Below are 23842 nucleotides of genomic sequence, written 5' to 3' on the forward strand. Positions count from 1 at the left end.
CCGTCCTCCTACGTTTTACCTCAAAAGAGTCTTGAAGAACCGCGATCATTTACCTTACGGGGCGGATGGATGATAAAAGCATATTCAGCATTATAAGCGTAGAGAACAGAGGCTGTATGTGAGGCAAAGTGGTAGCTCCCGTTTTCCTTTTCCTGTTCAAGTAAAGACACTTAATTTCACAGCCAGGACCAATAATCCTATGAGCTGACCCATCTGAGCGATCGCCGCAGCCGTAGTAAATCACTTTGAAGGGCCCAGAGTTTACATGATACAAAACGGGGCCCTGCTTTTGCCCGAAAAGACCAGACCAGCCTTTGTTTTCAGTGAGGCCTGTCACGCTGTACGGCGTGCGAGCCAAATCGTAGTTTATCCTTTGTTCCGTCAGCGTACAACTAGAGGAGATGAAACGTTCTCTACTTGCAGGAAAAGGAAAACCGCTTCTAGTGAATTTGAAGTGAAGGCGGTTTCGGTATTCGGCCGCTGTGAGGAATCGAGCGTTTTTGGGGCCGGGCCCGCGGCCGGGGGCTGCCCGCGTTCCGGCCTAACCCGACCCCTCCCGAAACCTCGACGGAGGCCTTGAGGCCCTGCCCGGCTTAGGTGGTAACTCTGCTGTGTCCATCTCTTTTGTGCCCACCGCGGCCAGTGGACGGACAGTGGCAGGAGTGGAGCCCGTGGAGCCAGTGCTCGGTGACCTGCTCCAACGGCACCCAGCAGCGGAGCCGGCAGTGCACGGCGGCGGCCCACGGCGGCTCCGAGTGCCGAGGGCCCTGGGCCGAGAGCCGGGAGTGCTACAACCCCGAGTGCACCGGTGAGTACCCGCGGGGACGGCGGTCCCACCGCTCCCGACCTGGGAGCAGAGGCAGCGGGAGGCTCGGCCGCCAGTCTTGCCGGTCGCCCTGAGCCGGGAACCGGGGGCTGCAGGGTTGGGGGGGGGCAGAGGGAGGCCTGGGGCCCCCGCTCTTCGTCGTCGGGTGAGGTGAAAAGCTAAGGGATGCGTCCGGAGAGGCCGCGCGGCGGGCTGCCGGTCAGCCTTTGGGGCTTACCACCGGCTAGAGGACGCTCGACGGGTTGGGAAAGACGGCTCCGAGGCCTAAAAGACTCGGAAAAGGGTTTCGCAAACCTAGAAAGTTGAACGTGTGTGAACCGATTCCCTTTTACGCTCAGACTGCTTCGTCATCCTCCAGCAGCGTAAAAGCAGCCTTCCGCGGTGGGTACGTTACATTTATACCTACTTTTAAGCCTCGTTTGCACTGTCGGAACATGTAAAAATCAAGCTCCTAAAACATCACGTGCAAAAATGTTTTTATTTCACTTTTTAAAGGGTACTTGTGCACGTTGTAAATGTGCATCATCACCATACAACAGCACGACATGAGTATATTAAAATAAATACGAAAGGGACCATGTCCGTTTTTCAGGCTAAGCGAAAGTTAATGTGCGCCAATTCTTTTTATTTTATCTTGAGATGCAAGTCATTTAGACAACAATTCCATATTTAGGACCCAAGTAGATACTTCCCCAGCTTCCGCATGCCTACATCTACCACTTCTGTCACTGTTAGTTAAATCTGGGGGGCTTTCTTCTCTTACCCAAGTAAAGAATAACCTATATATCCTCTCTTATGACTGTCATTATGTCACCGCTGTAACTATATTTTTCCAAACAGCAAATGGCCAGTGGAACCAGTGGGGCCACTGGAGTGGCTGTTCCAAATCTTGCGACGGCGGCTGGGAGAGGCGGATCAGGATCTGTCAAGGTGCTGCCCTGACTGGACAACAGTGTGAAGGAACCGGAGAAGAAGTGAGACGGTGCAGTGAGCAGAGGTGTCCCGGTGAGATGCAAATATAATCACTGTTATTGTCTACACGACAGTAGGGGTTACTTTAATGGTCATCCTTACGAGATGAGATCAACGGCCATAGAGCAATAGCCATAAAGTGCCACATCTGGCCTTGCTTTAGACAAGTCACTGCTGTTTTTCTCAGCAGAGTTGTGTTTATGTAGCTAGGTGTAAAATAGCCCTATGGGATATATTAGTAATGCATCAAGTTTTAAACAAATCAAAATGCCATAGTAAAGTTATCCGAAAAATATTTCATTGCCTAGCTATGCCTATATTATTTGGAGCAGGAATGATTTGCTACAGAAATTCTCTTTGGACACACTGTTTCTCAGAATATCAGGGCTGGTTTTGTAAATCATGGAATTCCTTTTATCCAGTGCACAAGAGACATCTTTGTAATACATTTGGAGTAAATTCCAGTGCAGTAAAGATAAGGGAAAAAGTGAACCTTACTGTACTGTATAGAATGAATGAATAAATGAGACCCATTTTATAAAAAGGAAAGTAATTTTAAATGAAAAAGGCATGTCTTTCCTGTTTTAATATAATGCTTAAATACAATTCTTTGCAGCACTTTTTACTTTGCCCTCCTAACAGATTTAAGTCTTTTCCACTGAAAGCTAATAAAACTGTACTTCTGAGCTTCTTCAGAAGTGACGAATAAACAAGAACAGCTGGTGAATCTGATCGTATTTATCTGTAAAGAGACATTGTCCTAAAGGAAAAGAATCCATTGTTGAATAGGTGTAAGATAACAAAATAAGGTCTAAGTAGTGTAGGATGTCTTAGCCATTCACATGGGAAATTACGTGTTCTGAACTGCAAGCCAGGAAGCAGCAAGAATCAATCTAGCAATCTCTTTGACTTCTGGACATTTCGATGGCTATGTTCGCTGATAGTCACAGAAAGGACTTAAATGGCAGGGATGCTTTGGGTCAGGAAATGGGAAATATATCAGATGTGAATTTTATGTTATCAAGCCCACATTTTCATAGGCTTGATGTATCCCTTGCAGCCATCAAAGAACAGTTTTCAAGGTATTTGCAGTACAGTAGAACAATGAATCTCACTGCATTTGAAGAACAACAAAAGGACTATTTGTAGTTTTAACATTAGATTACTACACTGGAGAAGTTAACAAAATTTAACTTACTTCTCAAATGATCTCTTTAATTTTAAGAAAACATTCATTATTTGAAAAGCAGTATAAAACAGTATTTGTATTGAATTCCTAAACAAATTATAATTTACATAGTTAATGCAGACTTCCTCTACAAAAGCACAGCACTAAGGGGTTAATGTGAATCTTCTCAATAAGCAGACGTTCAGATCAACCAGCCTCTACTTATAAAACCATTCTTGAAATAATTTTCATTTGTATATTTAAAAGTAAAACCATGCTGCTGCAGTCCAATTTTCAAAGGTTGCCACCTGCTGTTAATAAAATATTTTACAGATGTATTTACAAGTCAAATGCACACAGAGCTTTATTTGCCATTTGGTAAATATATTTATTTACTTGATTAATTCCAGATTAGAATCAGTACGCTTATAGAAACCATAACCTAAAGCACCTTTTAACAAGCTATACTTGTACAGAAGATTACACATGAATAACGGATTTAATTTGTCTGTTTCTAGACTGACATTTACGAAAGCATCTAAGATTTAAATGTAGGCAGTGGATAATCTACCAAAATTTTATAAAATTATATACAGATTTACCTTTTATAAACACCAAGCAAAACTGAAAAGTACTGTACAGAGATGATCATTCAAAGTATAAGAAAGTTTCATGATTTGTATACTTTTCTTCCATAGCCTAAAATAGTTCAGAAAAACTATTTTTCTCAGTGGTTTCTTTTTCTGTGTAAGTAAGTGAGAAACATGAGGGACTAAACTGTTATTTTTTTCTTACATTAGCATTGCTTTGCCATTAGTGTAAGACCAGATCCTCAGCTCTGTAGATCTGCATAACATATTTGTGAAGTGGATGAAGCTTCACCTGTTTGTATCACCCAGAGGTCTATAGGGCTACAGAAACTTAAATTATAGCTGACTTTAAACTGTGGAAGCAAAAGGAGAATAAAATCCTTTTCTATTGTGCTGGCTGCTGTTAATAAGATACGTTGCAAACAGAGCTGTTTACTTGACTGACTGAAAATCTTAACTGGACTTTTTGTAGTTTGAGTTCTGCATTATCTGAATGTTATACAAGATTTTCTTCATAGTTGATCAGTGATTCTCTTCCAGTGGTTCGGGCAGGGACTGAATTACATCAGACACTCCTAGAAGCTGAATATAAGCAGCACTAAGAAAGGCAGGCTTTATCTGAAAGCTGGTTTCTCAAACAGCTTGGTTTCTGGACAAATGTTGAGTATCTGTCTTTGTGATTTATTGCTATTCACAATTATAAATTTTAATACTGTGGTTGTTTCCTTCCATTGTGTAATATTCTGGGAACAAAAAACAAAGATCTGAAGATATTTTGGCTTCAGTCATCGCTCCTTTGTTGTATCCCAAGTGTCTAAAGTTAGATTTCACTTTTAGTAGGTCAGCAGTGTTAAGGATTTCATACTCTGCACTCAAAGTATCCTTTTGTGAAGGATAACTTCAGAAAGTTAGAAACAAATCAGAGAAAGGAAGAAACCTTCTAGATTTGCTAAGAAGCTAGTCACGCAGGAATCACTGTGGAAAATTTACACAGGATGAACGAACAATAGGTCTGTCCCATAGGAATAAAGATGACAGCTAGGTAACAAAAGAAATTGCAACCCATGACTGGTAAGGAGTTACACGGCAGGCTAATCAGAAGCTTTCAGAGAAATGTTTAAGAGAAATAAGGTAAGTCTCATCAAATGTGTCAGTAAAAGCTGAAAGATGTGAGAACTGAGAACAAAGTACAGTATTATTCAGGAGAGAAGACTCCTGTAAATTTATTTTTACAAAAATAAGACCATGTTCTTATGACCGTTTTAAGAATATATTTGGTTCCCATAATATAGCATTGATTTCCAGAAATACTTAATTCCATAATAATTCTATACATGATCCGATATTTATGCTTTACCCAGATTTTACTCAAAACAGATTCTCAATATTTTTCTCATAAGCCTATTGTCAGTGGTAGAAAACATAATATCAGAATTGTTTTGACCAAAATGTTACTGAAGACAATTATAGACTACCTTGTTTGCTAACAGAAAGATAACTGCACAATTGCTGCTGAAGACTAGCTAATCATTTCCTACTGAAGGTAGAAGGTTTCTTCAGAGGCAGTGCTAGCTACATAAGAAAGAATATGAGAAGGGGGAAGATTCAAATAATTGTCAACAACTAAATAATAACATTAAACCTTTGGGGTTTGTTTTGTTTCTGATTACAACACTATTCTAGGAGACGTTCAAAAGCTTTTTTCTGTTGCCTTTGATTACGATAATTTTGCCTGTAGCATTGAATTAGGATTCAAGAGAGGAACTGTAGTTCTAGCTTCATTTGTGAGCTACTGTGTGCTCTTGGCTAACTTGCTTCACCCTTTCATGACCCTCTCCCATACTTGTTAGCTGCCTAGGTAGATCATAAACTCTGTGAGGTTGTGCGTGTCTCTTGCTTGTGCGTGTCTGTGTGTTGTACCGAGCTTCCTCAGGTCCCAGGTGGGTTGTTTGCCTCTTGGAGATGCATGTCCTCTCAGCAGTAATGTCAGAGGAAGACTGTGCTTCTAGACCACTGACTTTGTTGAGTGTTTGTGCTTAGGTGGGATGAAATCAGGCCTGTCATTACAGGGGTATAACATGGTAAATTTGAGTACATGCTCTATGTGGGAAGATATTGCTGAATCACATAATCAGTGAAAGAAAGATCTGCTTTTTATTTGCCAATTTTAGCAAATTTACCTCGGTATTTGCTGTTTGCTTCTAAATTTTAGCAATTCTCTATGATTTTTTACAGCTAACTCATATTTGTCTGTGGGTGTGTTATGAATTAATTGTGCCATAGTTACAGAAATACTTGAACTGGTCCTGAGCAGAGCCAGCAGAGCCAGTGAGGCTTTTTAACTCAGATATAATACCACTCCAGCGTGACTGTAATGTCTCCATGGGCACCATGGGTTGGAGCCTCACAGATGCTTTAATGTGGGTGGATGCCTGATTAGTCAGCTCTGCCAGATATACTTTAGCTTTGGGAAGAAGTGGTTCGCTTTTTATGCGCAGCATTCTTTGATCCAAGGTATTTGTACAATGGGTTGAAAGGCAGCGAATCAGCCAGGGACGAGGAAAACTTCCTTGCCTGGCCTAAGCGATACCTCTTCCAAGCTCTGACTTGCTCCCACACTCTTTCCTGATAACTCTGGGTCTTGGGAATGCCTTTTTACTTTGAACACAACACAGAGGTGCACAGATTATCTCTGGCACTAAGCTAAAGTTAAAACGTAATCTTGAGTTCTGAAAAGTGTGTCGCAAAAGCACACAAATCTGTTCCAAATAGATGGGAAATCTCTGATACTACCTGTGACTTGCTAACATAAAAGAGAAAATATGGTGTATATAAGTATGCATATATATGCATGTATATATTTTTTTCAGAAGAAAAACCACATTTAACATTCAGTATTTGGAGGGAAGTAAGAGTTTTAGTTCTGAGAATCAACACCTAAAGTGTTGATTAGCGAACACTATATGTTTGAAATGGCCACAGCTGCATGACAAATATACTTCTCAAAGAGCTCTAGGCTTTAGCAAATTTATGTAATTTATAATATTACCTCCTTATTATGTTAATTTACACTCCCCAAATCAAAACATTTCTTTTGTTTACAAGGTCGTAATAGGATGGTAATTGTGTTTGCTTATGTCACCAGATGGATTATGTTTATCAAAATCTGGCTTTTCCCATCGTAACACTGGCCTGATACATTCACTTTTTGGGCATGTCTGAAGCAGTGTTAGGATTCTAGATTATGAATATAACCAACTTTCTTTGGGTTTTGCCATTAATGGATGTCTTGCTTTTTTAGCAGCACCAACTGTCTTGATTTACAATTCAGGGATGCTGATGGTGAGGCAAATTTAGCAAGCAATTTTTCTGCCCAACTGTGATTCATATTAGTATTACTGAGCCATCTGCAAGGTATTCTTTGTCCTCCACAAAGAGAGGGTACAGCTTTGTGTGAAAGTCTGCTCAGTTCCCTTACTCACCTCACTCTTCCGTCAACAGAAGTACAAAACAGGGAAGATGGTCAGTTTTATGGATTAGGTAATGGGATGGGCAAAATCTGTAGTCTGTTCCTGCCTCTGCTAGAGATTTCCCGTGCAACCATGGGTGAATCATTGAATTGCTTTCTGCCTTATCACTCCAGCTGCTATAGTGATAGAATTTCCTTTCTCTTTTCCTTTTTCTTGTTTCATAACTGTTTTGCTGTAATACAGTGGGGTTACAATTTTCCTGAAATACATATAATAATACCTTTAAACAACTCATGTGCTTTCTTTGCTGAACTTGGAATGAATTAGGTTTCAGTAACTAGCATTTGTCAGTGCTTTAAGTTGTGAGACGACTTCAGCCAGATGTTCGCTGTGTTGATCTAATTTACTCAAAAATCATAAACTGGGAATCTACAGTAAAAATACAAGGAGCAAAAGGAATCTGTAAGTCACAACCATGTGAAAATAAAACAAGAAGCATTTGCAGAAGCTTATTTTTCCCCATGCAATTCTGTTACTATGTAATTGTGAAAAATTTTTTTCCCTTTAAATGGTATTGCAATAACCAGTAAAAGGCCATTTTGTTTTATAGCCACCCAGTCCCACGTTATTGACTATACTTGCTTAATTACCAACTTGTACTGAAACACATTTCAAAGAAATAACCTGCTTTTTGGTCTTCAGAATATACAGCTCTCATTCGATACCTTTAGCACATTTAATGTTTCAACTGCGGTTTCAGAACTGATTCTTTCACATACAGTTTAAGTTTTAGAAAAATATTTAAAAATTTTAGTGTAAGATTAGGATCGGAGCTTATAACATTTTAAGTATCATCATCTTCTGATAGATGCTTAATGTTATTGATCAAAATAGAGCAAAAAGAAAAGATTCAAATGTATTAACATTGCAGCTACAACCTAAAGAGTGTTTGTTTGCTGAAGAGAATAAAGGCACAGATTATAGGAAATAAATACCACCAGAAAGACAGATATACAAAAGTTACAGGTTTTGCATTTTTGCAGTTTTGTAGTTCATTCTTAGAATTAAACCAAATGATGGTAACATACAGATCTCAGGAAAAATTAGGACAAGATTGAAGACTAAACTTTTCTGATATAAAATATCTGGTTTACACTAATGTTTCTATTTAAATTCTCATTTCTAAATGGCAGCACCTTATGAAATATGTCCTGAAGACTATTTGATGTCAATGGTGTGGAAAAGGACCCCAGCTGGGGACATGGCATTCAATCGATGTCCTCTCAATGCCACGGGTACAGTATTACTTTGAAATTATATGATAATAAAAAAGGGGAGAAATCTTTTGCATTGTGTTCTAGACATAATCATTACTAGACTCGTATATATGTGTTTGTATGCGCATATGTGAGTATATCTATATAAACCCCACATATTTACGTATGCATATACACACATGTAGTATACATATGTATATATACTACTGTCTTTTATAGCTTACATATATGCCTGGGTCTGTGGTGTGTATATATATGTATACACATACATATATGCATTATAGCCAGAGAGAAAAAGCTGAGAAGAAATCAATCTGACGGGACCTATCAGGCAAAGTGATGAAAATTAAGCAAAACATAAAAATCTTTTTACTTAAGAAAACACTACTAAACACCCACCAAGCGAACACTGAAATGTTTCAGAATCTTATACTACTCTCTAAATACTGATGATCATTGCATGAAATTGTTTCTCTGTGTGCTTTTAAAATAGCATAGAACGTAGTTTAAATAAGGTTCATTCTTCCCAATTGCTTTCACTTATATAAATATTTTCTCTCTTTGTGACTTACAGGCACCACTAGCAGACGCTGCTCTCTCAGTGTTCATGGAGTGGCCTTCTGGGAACATCCAAGCTTTGCTAGATGCATATCAAATGAGTACAGACACTTGCAGCATTCAGTAGGTGCAAAGCCAGCTTTAGTACTTGCTCTGTTTATTCATTACTAATCATTGGTGTGAAAAAAATCTTACTTATTTACTCTCAAGTCAGATTTCTGATAAATGCCAGGAAGAAAATAGACCTAAGAAAGAATACTTTATATTAATGTCTGTTATTCTGATCTTGTCTATTGCTGGTGTTTGAGTGAAAGAGGTTTTTTCTTATTGTAGAAATGGAAAAATTAATCAGATTCCCTTTTTTGTTGTCCACTGTGTGAAATTTTTATAGGGGTCAGAGGTAAGACATATTGTGGTTTATTAGAAAATGAGGTGTGAATAAATGAGATTTAGTGGAAGAGTGACCTGCTGAGTAATTTCATAATACCTTGAATTCTTTAATTGCACACTAGGAAGTCAGAAACGATATTTCTTTTTGCTGTCAAATTTAGAACTTCACCTTCAAATGTAACAATAGGAAATGATTATAGGGTAAAGCTATTGCAGTGTCTTGGAAAAAGTAAAGTAACTCTAGATGAAGAAATATTGTGGGTTTTTTCAGTATGCTTAACAAAAAGTTTCTTTGCAAAGCATATGCATTATACATTTATCTACTGCCTAAGTATGTTTATATGCATAGATGTAATACATTGTATATATTGCACTGTAAATATACTGTGTTGGTATATGCTAGGTATATAATTACATTCTATTTCCATAGCTGAAGCATTCAGCCAGGTTAATACTATTGTGGGAAGAGCTCCTTTGAACACTCTCATGGACAGTGGTTTTTGCCTGCATGATATATTTTACTGACATTCTTATTACTCTGCCTCCTTTTCCAAAGGCCACTGCTCCATTAATCATTCAGCAGAGGGGCACTAATACAGCCGTGTGCTTCATAACTTCCCAACCTCTCAACTGAGTGCAACACTTCTGCAGCATGTTTAAAAATCTTGCTGGCTTGAAAAGTAGTAGCCTGGCTGTCATTCCTCAATCTGGCTTGCCACTTAGAGGAGATTTTGATTAATTCCCTTGAGCTGCATTTCTGTTTCATTAGATTCCAACTTAATTGAGGCCTGGGATTCAGTTTCAGGGTAAGCCAAAGCAAACATTATTTTTAAAATAACACAGAATAAAGTGTCAAAGCAATTTTCCCCACTGCAGAGTAACTTTCCTATTTTATATAGCTGTCTGCAGGTTGCTCTATCCCTTTAGTGGTCATGCTGGAAAGAGCAACATTAAGTTGTCTGTAACTGTTTTGCATTTTAAAATTTGATATTTTATTCTTTTGCAACAGCTGCATATAGTATGTCTAAGCATACTTTATGGGCATGGACAGCTACACATTTGTATTTCATTTGCTTAGCATCTTTATTTTGGTAAATGGCACAATAAAGGCAATGACTGTAGGTAATATATGTATACAGTTTTGAATACTAATAATGTCATATTGCAGAACAAAAAATTCACATTTTGTGATTGAAAACATTGAGATATTTCAAAGCAAAGCAAATTACTTCTCTTTTACTTGCTAATTTTGCATTTAAATATTACAAACTTCGGAAATATTTAGAGGATTTTGAAATAGTTTAAAGGATTTATTCATCTTGACCTGCCTGACCAGAAGACCATTCCTTTAGAGTTTTTTTCCTCCGCTCTTACCTTTTTGCATTTCTTATCAACATTTATTCATAGCATTGATTCTCATGCCACTGATTCTGTAGTGATATTCAGCCTTTTTCTTTTTATGTTATTGCTAGAAGTCATTCATAAGCAACTCACACAGTGGGAAATGCTCTTTCATGTTATTCAGTGGTTTGACTTACCTGGCTAACTTTTGGTGAGGCACTGATATTTTTTGAAGAGCTGCAAGTCTGCCTGGCAGGAAGGGGTCATTGTTGGACAAAAGAAGGCACTTCTAACCCAGATCAGATTTATCTATTCTTCTATATTTCCTTTTTCAAAATATTAAATACGATTAGACCACACTGTGGAATAATCTTTTGCCAAAGAACATTTAAAAATAGCTAAAGCTTCTTTAAAATTACACAAGCATCTAAACATCGTCTTATTGCTGTACAAAATTTCAGTCTAGTTTATATGCACACAAATTAAAGGAGAAAAGTGGATTTATTTTACACTTGGGAGCTGCTTACAAAGAAAATCAGATTGTCTTACATCTTACTGCTTCTCAAAGTGAACAACATAGCATATTTAAAGAATCATAGAAAATAGAGGTAAAGACCTCTAAGGTCATCACCCTGCAAATGTAGGCTTGTCCCCCCACGATACATATGTCAGCTCTAGAAATCCCTGAAAATAGGGCTTTATAAGGAAGTTGCTGACAGACGGTGTTGCTATAATAAATATGTGTGCTTATGAAAGCATTTATGAGATGCCTCAGTGTGCTTAACTTACCAATAATGTTATTTTACCAACTTAGACCTGGAGTAGTGGGGGATGTCACTCAGTACTGTGAATGTTCCCATAAAATCTGAGTGTGAGCTGAATCCTGTTCATTTCTTACCTGAAATATATAAAACAAAAGTAGGTGTATAGTCTTCAAAAATGATATTTCTGAAGTTGATTTAAAGCAGTTGATATACATAATATACATACAATACTTAATACATTAAAGCATGCCTGCCTGGAGGAATAGGTCCCTGTCTCTTTGCTATCCAAACAAGCCACATAGGATCCAGAACCAGCCCAGAAGTCATGTAGTTGAATTCACATGGTGCTGTACCCAAGCAAATACTCTCTAAAGAAAAGCATTTCATATGCTGGGAGCCAGAGAATACTGCCTTGGCCACAGACCCTGCTAACCTGGCTACACAGATTCTGGACTGGAAGCTTACAGTTATACCGGTAAACAAACTAAACAGGGTGACTGCCCAAGCTTAAATATTGTCCTTGCAGTCATCTACACTGTTTAACTTTTTATCTGTTAGCATACTCCCTGATATAATTTAAGAACATACCAGTGAGCACTCCCCAAACAATGCCTAGCATCCTTTAGAGGATAGCATGTCAGAGAGACCATTCCCAGCAGGCAATAAAACCATCGCTTTCTGGGACAGAGGAGGGAAGGAGAGTTTAGCTTGAGGGATACAAGCTGTCTGTGCTCATCGGCCTCAGGGCTAGACAATTCCCGTGGCTATTTTATTTACCTGTATTTACTGTTTATATAGTAAAAACATCTTACATTTGGGCAGCTTGGAGTGTGAGTAGAGGTCAGGGCTGCATGTGTCCATCAGTGAGGCCACACCTGGAGTACTGCGTCCAATTCTGGGCTCCCCAGTACGAGAGGGATGTGGTGTTACTGGAGCACGTCCAGCAAAGGGCCACTATGATTAAGGGACTGGAGCATTCCTCCTGTGACAAAAGGCTGCGAGAGCTGGCACTGTTCAGCCTGGAGAAGAGAAGGCTCAGCGGAGATCTTATCAATGTGTCTAAATGCCCAAAGGGAGGGTGCAAGGAGGACAGAGCCGGGCTCTTCTCAGTGGTGCCCAGTGACAGGCAATGGGCACACACTGAAACACAGGAGGTGCCATCTGAACATCAGAAAACACTTTTTCACTGTGAGGGTGACCGAGCACTGGCACAGGTTGCCCAGGGAGGTTGTGGAGTCTCCATCTTTGGAGATATTCAGATCCCACCTGGACGTGGTCCTGGGCAGCTGGCTGTAGGTGACCCTGTTTGAGCCGGGGGAGGTTGGCCCAGGTGACCTCCAGCGGTCCTTTCCAACTTCAACCATTCCATGATCCTCTGACTCTGTGACTCACATGACTGCAGAAAACTGGAAATTCATACAAGGCAGAAATCCTGAAAATTTAATTCATAGACTTCCACTCTAATATCAGTATGATTTTTACTTTCTTCCTAAAGGTAACATTTTCCTACAAACTTTAACACAGGTTTTCAGCAGATGGCCTCATTAAGCCAGAATTCTATGCTAAAGATAGTGTAGAATTTTACCACATAACCACACGTGATTGACCCCTGAAGACTGTTTCCTTACTGTATGTAGCTAGAGTAGGTTCACTGCCTCATGCACAAAACCTCTTGTATTTTTACATTTTCCTCTATTACTCACCTGAAGTGACATGGGACAAATTTCAACCCTTAATAAGCAGTATTAAAGTAGCAGAAACCCAGCTAGTGCTGCATGTTCTTCAGCTTGACTCTAGAGTTGTATGGAGACCAATATGGTAGCTATGTAAATCATGCTAAAACGGTGCTATCTTTTCATCTCAAAATCCATTTGGAAGTCTATTTGCAAAAGGTAAAGAGTCAGTAAAGTTAAAAATACACTCATAATGCTAAAGATAATATACTTTGATCATAACCCCCAGCACCATGAATAATTTAGCTCTTTTTCCAGCCACTTACAGAATGTGCCAGGCAGAGTTACTGCCTCTACTTAGGATGGGCACATACTGGCACTTCAGATGCAGGGTACTGGCACCTCAGAAGAAAGCAGGGTTTTCCATTGGTTAAATGGAATTGTCTAGAAAAGTAGACCACTTTTTGATACATATATCAATATTGTACTTAATATTCTATTGCAACAGTTTCAGAGTAATTCACAATTTTTAATTAATATATCTGCTCAACGTATGCTTGTGATCAGGCTCTACTACATCTCCATTTTTTGTTGATGGGGAACTGAGTGAGACCAATTAAGCAGGAAATTTATCTCTGGTCTTCTGGATTCGTGCCTAGCCACTTTCCTTCTTAATGTTCATACCTCCCATATGACAGCACAAAAAGAATCCCTGGCATGGTAAAAATATAACTACATGGCCTCTGAAGAGACTATACACTAGAACATGATGAAACGGTGAAGGGGAATGGTTTGGTTTGTGGAGTGGAGATTAGCAGTCAGCGTACATCTTTTGAGGGCACAGTGCCCTACATCATTCATGTGTAGGTGCTTGAGTAAAAGCAGTTAAGAGGATGATGCACTTCAGCTATGCCACAAATGTACAGCCTGTACTTTCGTTAGTTTATTTTACCTGGTGCACTATGGAATACAGGTCCCTTTTAAAACTAGGGATGGTAATTACATCTCTTTGAATAACAAAAACTAATTAGTCATGAATAATTTATGCAACATTTGGTACAAATCAGTCATCAAATGAATTCAACAAACACTGTTTGACCAGCTTATACAGCTGGTTGACTAATATGAAAAATTATTCACTGAACAAATTAAGGGACAAAAATGACAAAATCCATGAAATAAACCCTTGAGAAATTATTTGGTTAGCTCTAATAATAATACTTAAAGAACCTAATTAGCATTATTCTTACTAATGCACTATAAGTGGAAAATGCAAAGTGATAAATAGGTATGCTTTGCCTTTTAGAATCGTGACCTAGAGGATCAAGCAATAACTTGATGCAAAGAAAAAGAAACATCACAGGTTATATATCAGATTTTGTTCTGGATTTCTTGTATTGCCCTAGTATGTTTACAGTACCTGCAGCTTTGCGTTAAGAAAATGCTCTTAGTCAAGCACAGTGTTTCAGGACTGCTATCAGTCATCTTTGCAGCTAAGAAGGAGTATTTTGCCCAATGATGCACAATTTGTTAAATGTGTTCTTAAGAAAGAGGAGATTACAACAAAGAAAGTCTTCAAAGTGTCTGTTTTATTGTGGATGGAGATGAAGTAAAGTCATAAGGTTGAATAAGATCTAGTGGCAGGAGATCTCCTTTCTTCAGTTCCTTCTGGATAGTTCTTGGTCACATGCTGATCACCAGATTTTAGATAACCGGGAGGGATTTCCCTGCTTTTCTAATTCCAGATTATATTCTCAGAATTTGGAGTTGTTTTCCCCCTCTGTGGGGTACACATGGTTTGGGTTTTCAGAAAATTTTACCAAATCAATTACTGCTATAGCAGAAGTTATGGACCTTGTTAAAGCCTATTCTCTCTTTCTACCTTTGGCAAATAGTTTCATTTTCTGAAAACTGAACTTCTTTGGCCTAACTAGCATATTTTAATCTTTTTAAAGAGTATCTGTTGGTAGCTTAGTGGACTGTTATATATAGAAAGGCAGATTAGATGATGATCTAATGACCCAAACGTAGACTGCATAATATTATGAAGTATTCTCCTCATTGCTTATGATCTTCTTTTGATCTGGAAGCAGAAAATGGTCTGCCTAACTATTTTACCTAAAATTGTTTACTTGAGCTAGCACTTGGTTAATTTGGACTAGTATCTTCTGAGATATATTTTCATAAAAGAAATATATCTCTAAAATACTCTAAAGTATTATTCTGCATACTTGAAATTTTATAAGTAGATCAGACATTACACAACTCCACTGACTGAATACACTGTCAAGTTAGGTTTAGCATTACCATGAGAGACTGCAAACTGAATCTTGTGGCGCAAAGATACTAAAGCAAAAGACATACTGCACGTATGTATTTTGGATGTCAGAATCTAGTCAACTGGGCTGTGCAATTGATAGTTTGAGACAGACCAAACTTCAAATTTAGTCTTTGGCATTTATTTCATTTCTAGGATTTCAAGTGTATGTTAGTAAGCTATTAATTGTTCTTGCTGCAACTATTGTTTGGTATATAAGGCGATATCTAATTTCTGGTTTGGTCTTTATTGCTTTCTAAGTGTTGAGTCTAGAAGGGGACTGTCATGATAAATTAGCATGATTTCCTGCATGACCTTTTCTTGAACTAGTGTACCTCTCATAGGAAGACCTCTAGTCTTCGCTGTAAAAAGTAATGCAATGGAGAATGCATTCTCTGAGGCTTTTTTTTTTTTCAGTTTTCAATTCTCATGTTCTTGCAAGTTTCAGCCAGCACACCTGAAGTGGTTAGGATCAGCCGAGAAATGTCATACTCTGTTTTGACGATTTTTTTTTTTTTTTTTTTTACGTTGTTCATTTGGATAAACAGGGTAAAATCTTTCCTGAGTATAATAAATTCAACTATTTGTACTATGATTGGATGTGAGTGACTGCAGGACCAAGAATAGAATCAGTGATTAGGAGCCCACAGGCCTACCTCAGGTGGTATCTGAGAAGAAAAGAGTCACTGAAATGCCTCAAATAAGAGTTAATTTCATTTTCATACTCTCCTGAAGCCTATCAGATTTGGTCCACTACAAGCAAGAAGACTAAGCAGCAAGACCCTAGCATTGGGAGCATCCTTAATCATTCTTGGTATGAACAACTGTTTCTGAGAGACATAGCTAAAGACTACTTCATCTATTCTTAATCCATTCTACGGATGATAGCCACCTAAATTAGAAAAAAAAATAAATAAACAAAACCAAACAAAAAACCAAACCTAACAAAGAAACCACTCATCCCCTCCCCCAACCCCCCAAAACCCAAGAAACAAATGACTTGAATCAGAGTTAATGCAGAAAATGAAACTGCGATTAAAATAGTTTGGTATGGAAGAGCGATGAGTTTTCATAGCTTATGAGATCTTTATGAAATGAATATCTGAAGCCTGTATGACCATTTTTAATGAAAACCATTAATGAGTAAGATCTTACCATGGACTATGTGTAAATGGAGAAAATAATTGCCTATAGAGGGCTATTTCTATTTTCTACTCTGTTATGCCTGTATTCTAAGTGATAGGATTTATTGAATCAGAAAAAAAAGATAATTTTGTGAGGGATCTGCTTAAAAAAATATTACTAATATATCACTGCCTCACCACATACTGCAATAGCCCTTTTGCCTAAAGTGAGAATTCCTCTAAATGGCTTTTGGACACTCTAGTTTGGAAGAGATCTGTACTACGCTCATAAATAATGAGGAAGACTAAAGCCTGTCATCAAGACACTTTGTTTCTGAAGGTCATCTCCAGTATTATCAGAAAATCTTTACTAAACCAGCCCATTTTCTAAACCTATGTAGCACAGTTTTCAAACCTGGATGATTAACTTCTACATTTAGTTGCTTCAATAAAAATAAGGTGCTAATTTGTGCCAATTTGAATGATATAACCCCTAAATCAAACATGCATTCGTGCAAACTGGGCTGCTTTTCTATCAGAAAGAGGAAGTTGGAAAACCAAAAACCTCTTAATTCTTTAGAGTTAGGAAGGAAAAATCTGCATATGAAATATCACACTGGTGTCAAGATATTAGCACTTATGAAGGAGTATGGGAACTTATGCAGGTGAATCTTTGCATATCAAACTGATAATATAGCCATAAAAATGCATTTCTGCTGCTTCTAGTTCATACTATAATTCTGTTTCCCCTTTTTCCACAGCAGTGTTATTCACAATTTTGCAAGTGCTTGGCTAAAATATAATTTGATAAAAAGAACTCTGAGGTGAATAATGATTTGCTCAGCTGCAGCTCATTAGAGATGATTTTGTTTTTCCAAATTATATTACAAGGGCAGCGTATCAGCCTGTCCATGTACTCCTCACTGAAATGACTGCTGTAGTCTGGGGAATGAAAGGCTTCCTCCTAAAAGTTTACTGCTCCTTTTTTTGCTAGTTTAGTGCTTCATTTCTTTTTATATAGCTGCAGAGCAAAGCAGCCAGCCTTAGTTTTGTAGATTTGAATGTACAGACCTCAATAACAACATTTTTGTTCTGCCTCAGTCTATCCTTATATTGGTATATGCCAGCTCTTCATCCTCACCTTCGCAGCCTTTGATAAGCAGGGGAGTTATACCGGTAAATGTTCTGCTTTCTTCGCCTTGTCTCCCTTGCAAGCCCAGAATCTGCAGGAGTCAGCTCTGTTTTGTCACGTCTGTATCTTGACAGGAGGATGGCAAACTGTTTTCTCTCATCAGAAAGCAACTGATCAAGAGATTGTGGCACGCAGCAGTTTTCTCCTGCCTCACTAACATTTTCCCATGTTGTATGGGAGAAGATAAAAAGTTCAGAAAAAAGCTGATGACTTCTGTTTGCTTGATGGTGAGGCCACTCATTTGCTCGTGAGAAAGTTCTGCCTGCTCTGCCCTGCCCTGCCAAACTCATTGCATGGACTGAAATGTTGGGGGTTTGAGTGCTTTTAACACCATGTTATAGAGTCAGTGTGGCTTTCTTAGTCTCCTAACAGATCCGCTTTGCTCTCTGCAAATAAATACGCACTTTGCCAAAGAGAGGAAATAACCCAATACTTCAGCCACTCATATGAAATATGTAAGCTAGAAACCAACTGCTCCATCCCAAGTGAATGGCTGCTTTTTTCATAACTGTCTCTATTATGATAGGCAGCAGAGATGAGCAGCTTAGGATCAGGAGAGTGAAATGTGTTTAAAGCTTCTGTGGTACCTTTGCTGTTCATGAAATTACAGCGCCTGGTCTCTCCAACATACACATCCACCTCAGTCTTAGAGATGCTATACAGTGGGAGAAAACCTCCTATTCTGCATAAGCACATCACGACTTAATTCAACTGGATAAGTTGCTTTTCTTCCTTTCTGCTTTCGAATATCTGCTTTTTAATAGCCAACCAATCCCACTTGTTAAATTTGAAGAAAAGTCCCCACTACCATCTCAGCATCCGTAATCATCTTTCCATGTCTGGTTTGCCAAAGAGTAATCTGTGTGTTACATGAAATGTGCTCCTATGGTTTTTGCTGCTGCTGTGTCTGCTGCAGCAGTGAGCAGCTGAGTGTTCCCTGATCACATTGATATTCCAAACCAACCAATGCTGCAGCCAACAGGTGAACTCCACTAGGAGGGTATGGCCAGAGGGAAAACAAGGATGAAAGCCATTCAGGAACTCAATAAAGAAAGAATTCATCTAATTTTCCCTTAAAGTCTACCAGAACTGCAGGAACCTTCACTCCAACACAGCTGCAGAATGACTGCAAGAATTGGGCCAGGTAGCCAGTGGCAAAGAAGTGGTCACAGCGTTTTACACTCACACTCATTCCCCTGCTTTTTTGTCCACTACTCCATTTGCTGCATTCCCCCACCATGTTTAAGCTCAGATTTGTTAAGTGTGTGAGGCACAAAGGATTTTTCTCTTGCCTATTACTTACTGCAGTACTCCCCTGCAGAAATTAGAGCTCCCCAATAATGCTGATTTCCTTGAAGAAACCATTCTGGTTTGTCCTGCAAACAGAAGTGAGTGTCACTAGAATGACTGTATAGAAACATAAAATCAAATAAAGGTAGAAATTGATAAAATCAAATAAACATATAAGTTGAAGGAGTTAATCAGAGTTTTATGTTTTAGAGATGCATACTTACCAGGATGACCATGTACTATAAAAAAAGAAAGACAACTCATTTGTAGTATGTCCCTTTGTGACCCTCAGCCTCAGCCATTCAGTCAGTATGGAGAGCCAGGAGACTTTACCTCAAGCAATGTTATGTCTGTCATAGAAGGAAAACAAGCCTCTCAGAGTCGTCATTCTCTTTTTCCTCTCAGCTCTTGCTCTTGTCACGTTGCATTATACATAGATAACACAAATCTTGAAGACATGCCCTCTGGTTAAAAAAGGAAACAACAATAACAACAACAAGATCTCACACAGCATGCCAACGTGAGCAGTATTTAATCACAGATAATTGGAGCATTTAATAGCAGTACTTAATAAAAGAATAATAGAAATCCTTGTCAACAAACACAGTGATAAGTATAAGAAGAAAAAAACCACAACCCTAAAAGAAGTGATTGCTTTAATGATTATTCATTTCTCATCCCTAGAGCCATTTGTTGCTCTACTGAAGAGCAGTCTTATCTATTCAAAATATCCATTAAAATATTTTGTTGAATCCACGCAGAAATCAAAATAATGAAATTTTATAATGACTTTCTCTGTCACCTATTTGGTGGTTACATCTCAAGGACTAGAATAAGTGATGATATTGATGATGATGATAAAAAAAGAAAATTATGGAATGGGTTAAAGTGGAAAAACAAAAATCTCTTGAGCAAAATAATAGGAGTCTTCTTGCAAAAGAGGGTAGAGAAAGAGGGTACAGAAAGAACCAAGCACCCCTCTGAGCTGTTCACATCCTCCGTCTAAAACCATGTTAGACTTCCACAGATACTAGATGATTTTTTTCAATGATTCTCCAATACACCTCATCACATATAGTAGAGCACATATAATTTCTCTGGTGTCTGTGCAGAGATTCAGTTTGCCTGAGATGAATGTCTAGAACAGCACAGGATTCTGTGTGATTAAGCTGGCTCCTTTTCTCTAAAGGCAAATCACTGTTTTGAGGAGTATTTTGCCTAAGAAAACTTAGAAGTATATGACAATGGGACGACTGTTTGTACACAGTGAAACAATCCTCATTTTTCTTTTTGTCAGTGTAAATTTAGAATAAGTTCCTTAAAGCACAGGGTTGCAGTGATTTCAGCTGAGTGCACAGAGGCAGATTGAGGCACAGTATCTGCAGAAACTTGGTGCAGAAAATTGCACACCATGACAGTGGATAAAGGCAGGAAGGTAAAAGTTCAGCTTCAGGACACTCCTTAAACTTTGATGTTTCTGGTTGGGGTAAATCATAGGATGCTTTTCTTTGGTTTCAGAATATTTGCAGGGACCTTTTACAGAATTATAGAACTGAAAGGAAATTCATGAGATCATCCAGACCAAGCTTCTGTCCCATCAGAATCAGCTATACTTGCGTTATTCCAGCATTTTGTTTTTCTTGACTGTTATTAAGTCTTCCAATGTGGAAGACTGCATAATCTCTTCAGGTAAACTATGGTACATAATTTCCTTTACAGTTGAAAAGTTTTCCTTAATATATATCCTTAATCTTCCTTGACACAATGTATACCAATTACTTTTCCTCTTTTCTATTATAAACAAAGGGAATATATGATTTCCTTTCTCTCTGCAGAAACTGTTTATTTATTACTAAATTATCATGATCTAGATGGAGACTACTAATTAATTTCACTGATGACAAAGTGGAAAATCATTTTGCATTGCTTTAGCAATCTCCTTCATAAAATGTTGAATGTCCAGAAAGGGGAAAAGACTCTTATATGACATTAGGTTATGAATATTCAGATGCATACCTGAAGATGCATAGCTGTATCTTTAGACTCTGTTTCCTGTAAAAATGGATGAAACAATATTCTTGAACACTAACAGCCTGAAAATAAACAAATAAATTGTAAATAATGAATTATATTAAGGGAAAGTAAATGAAACTTCTAGGTTCTGTGCTAAAATAGTTAAAGGACAATCTGCCAATAATCAGAAAAATCACCCTGTAATGAAGTTTTTTTCAAAGCTGAAGGGAAGACCGTTCTCACAATGACATCACATTATAGTTTAAACTTCAGCATGCTGCATCACTTCAGTTCAGTGCAGGATTATACCCGTGGAAATATTTCAGCTGCCAAAAATATATTTTTTTTTGCCTTTTTAATTTATGTGCCTAACTTTAAGCACACAGACTTCAGCATTTTGGTTCCAACCTTTCTGGACCTCAATGCTGTTAACTAAAAAAGTAAGTTTAATACAAAATCATTAATTAATATTTACTGAGGGGGTACTATCAATTCCAGCCTCAAGATTAGAAGCCACAGAGGTCAGGTAATGTGATTCAGAGCATTGAAGACAAGATTTCTGGGTTGTTCTCTAGAGGAACCAACACTCTCTAGAGCTTTTAGGTTTCTAATACAGTTGTGTAATTCAAGTGGCTATTGCAGGTGATGTGAATATTCCTTCCTGTTCTGCATCTTAAGGCATTATGGCACATATTTTAAAAAATATTAGTGTTGGGTTGTGGAGGTGCAAAGCAAAGTGGTTTGCAGATTATGAGCAATTTCAGGATATATTCTTATTTCAAGCTATCTTTCCTCACTTCCATCTAAGGCTTCCTAATTTGGGTTCTTATAGTCCTCACTACCATAAAATGTATTAATGACATCATTAGTAATACCTAGCCATGAATCCAACATCATCTTAAAAAATAATGAAAAAAGGATGATGGTGTAGTTACTCTTCAAATTAATCATTCTTTTCAATCTTTTATAGGTTTCTTGAGGGTTCATTGTTTTCTGTCCTTTTAATCCATGTCTAGCTGTTAAGTTTGCAGTAATTATTATGCAGTAATAAATTTGTACTCCAATACCGGAGGCCTAGGAGCTCTGACTTTGTAAAGAGGCATTTTTATTATATCATACTTTCTGATAAATCGAGGGACAAAGGCAGTTGGACCCTGAGTCAAAGTCCAGTTAAACATTTCAGTAATTTTTCAAGTATGCAGCCATATAGTGAAGGCGGCTAGAGGTTGGGCTGACAACTGAAGTATCACTTTAACAGCTGCTTCATTTCACTATCTCTCGGCTCATAAACTTTATTTTTAATGAGCCTGCCTGTAAGACCACTAAAAAATGACCTTCACAGAGAACTACAAGGACCTACAGTGGTGACCAAAATAGCTTTCTTGGACAGTGCATAATATCACAGCGATCATAGCAGAGAAAATACGTGGCATGGTGAAAAAGACATTCTGCTAACTACTGATGAGAATATTCTGTATTTTCACACCGAAAGATTCTTGTGGTAGCTGTGCAAGTAATCCACTACCTTCAACTCATACTAATCCGGACATTTTCATTGGCTTTAGTAGTGTTGTACCAGTTTATATCAGCTGAGTGAATGGCCTGTGATTTTAAAGTTGTGTTTAGGAGGTGTAGGCTGTCCTACAACAAGAAAATACATTATGTAATAAACTGATAATAAAGAGGCTGCTAATTCTTACCCTGCCCTGCACATTGCTTGCCAGTCTGTAGTCAAAACGTTCTCCTAATTAACTCTAATTTTCACCCACTTTCCTTACCTAAACACATTGCAACCTTCTGGTTTGTTATACTACTTCTAAGGGTATACTGCTGGTCTAACTCAAGGCACTGTGGGCCTGGAGGGGTGGATAAGCGTCAGGGGAGGGAAATTCTGGGTTGGAGCTTGAGAGGGTGAAGAAAAGGTGCTCACCAGGCTGTGTAGGAGTGGTGTGGCCCACGGGAGGAAGGGTACTTGTGCTGGGAAGCTGAGCTTTCTGAGTATGCAATTTTTTAAAAAAACAGTTCCAAACTGAGCTGTAATTTTAAGAGTCAATAATTCTGAGGTACTTTAAACCACCTGCACCACAACCCTGGCTACTTCTGAAGTAGGTGTAATAATTTAGTCCTGTGGCGTTGTGGGCACTTGCTAGACCTTTTTTATCAGTGTCCAAAAGCAATCAAAGTGTCTTGCTGAAAGCACTGAAGGGTATACTGCAGCTCTGTCGTGGTTTAACCCCAGACAGTAACTAAGCACCACGCAGCTGCTCACTCACTCCCCCTCACCCAGTGGGATGGGGGAGAGAATCAGGAAAAAAAAGGTAAAATGTGTGGGTTGAGATAAGAACAGTTTAGTAGAACAGAAAGGAAGAAACTAATAATGATAATAATGATAATGATAAAGTGACAATGATAAAATGATTAGAATATACAAACCAAGTGATGCAATTGCTCACTACTCGCCGACCAATGCCCAGTTAGTTCCCAAGCAATGATCCCCTGAGGCCAGCTCCCCCCAGTTTATATACTGGGCATGACGTCCCATGGTATGGAATACCCCGTTGGCCAGTTTGGGTCAGCTGCCCTGGCTGTGTCCCCTCCCAACTCCTTGTGCCCCTCCAGCCTTCTCGCTGGCTGGGCATGAGAAGCCCAAAAATCCTTGACTTAGTCTAAACACTACTTGAAAACTTCAGTGTGTTACCAACATTCTTCTCATACTGAACCCAAAACATAGCACTGTACCAGCTACTAAAAAAAATATTAACTCTATCCCAGCCAAAACCAGGACAAGCTACCACTTCTCCTGCTAGAGATCTGTAAATTTTTTCACTGAAAACAGAGCTTTACTTGCTCAAAAGCCTAAAAAAGTCAAAACTAGGT

The 23842-nt window shown here is 38.5% G+C and overlaps 1 protein-coding gene across 1 annotated transcript in view; it reads left to right on the forward strand.

The window, feature by feature from the left end:
• The window catches only part of ADGRB3 (adhesion G protein-coupled receptor B3), a 460271-nt gene that overhangs the window by 198708 nt on the left and 237721 nt on the right, over positions 1 to 23842 (forward strand). The window contains exons 6-9 of the mRNA XM_075046423.1: positions 644 to 808; positions 1667 to 1831; positions 8220 to 8321; positions 8878 to 8984. Of these exons, the coding sequence (XP_074902524.1) occupies positions 644 to 808; positions 1667 to 1831; positions 8220 to 8321; positions 8878 to 8984 (539 nt within the window). The remainder of the gene's footprint in view (positions 1 to 643; positions 809 to 1666; positions 1832 to 8219; positions 8322 to 8877; positions 8985 to 23842) is intronic.

The sequence above is a fragment of the Buteo buteo genome, chromosome 15 (assembly GCF_964188355.1).
Source record: "Buteo buteo chromosome 15, bButBut1.hap1.1, whole genome shotgun sequence".
Classification (NCBI taxonomy): domain Eukaryota; kingdom Metazoa; phylum Chordata; class Aves; order Accipitriformes; family Accipitridae; genus Buteo; species Buteo buteo.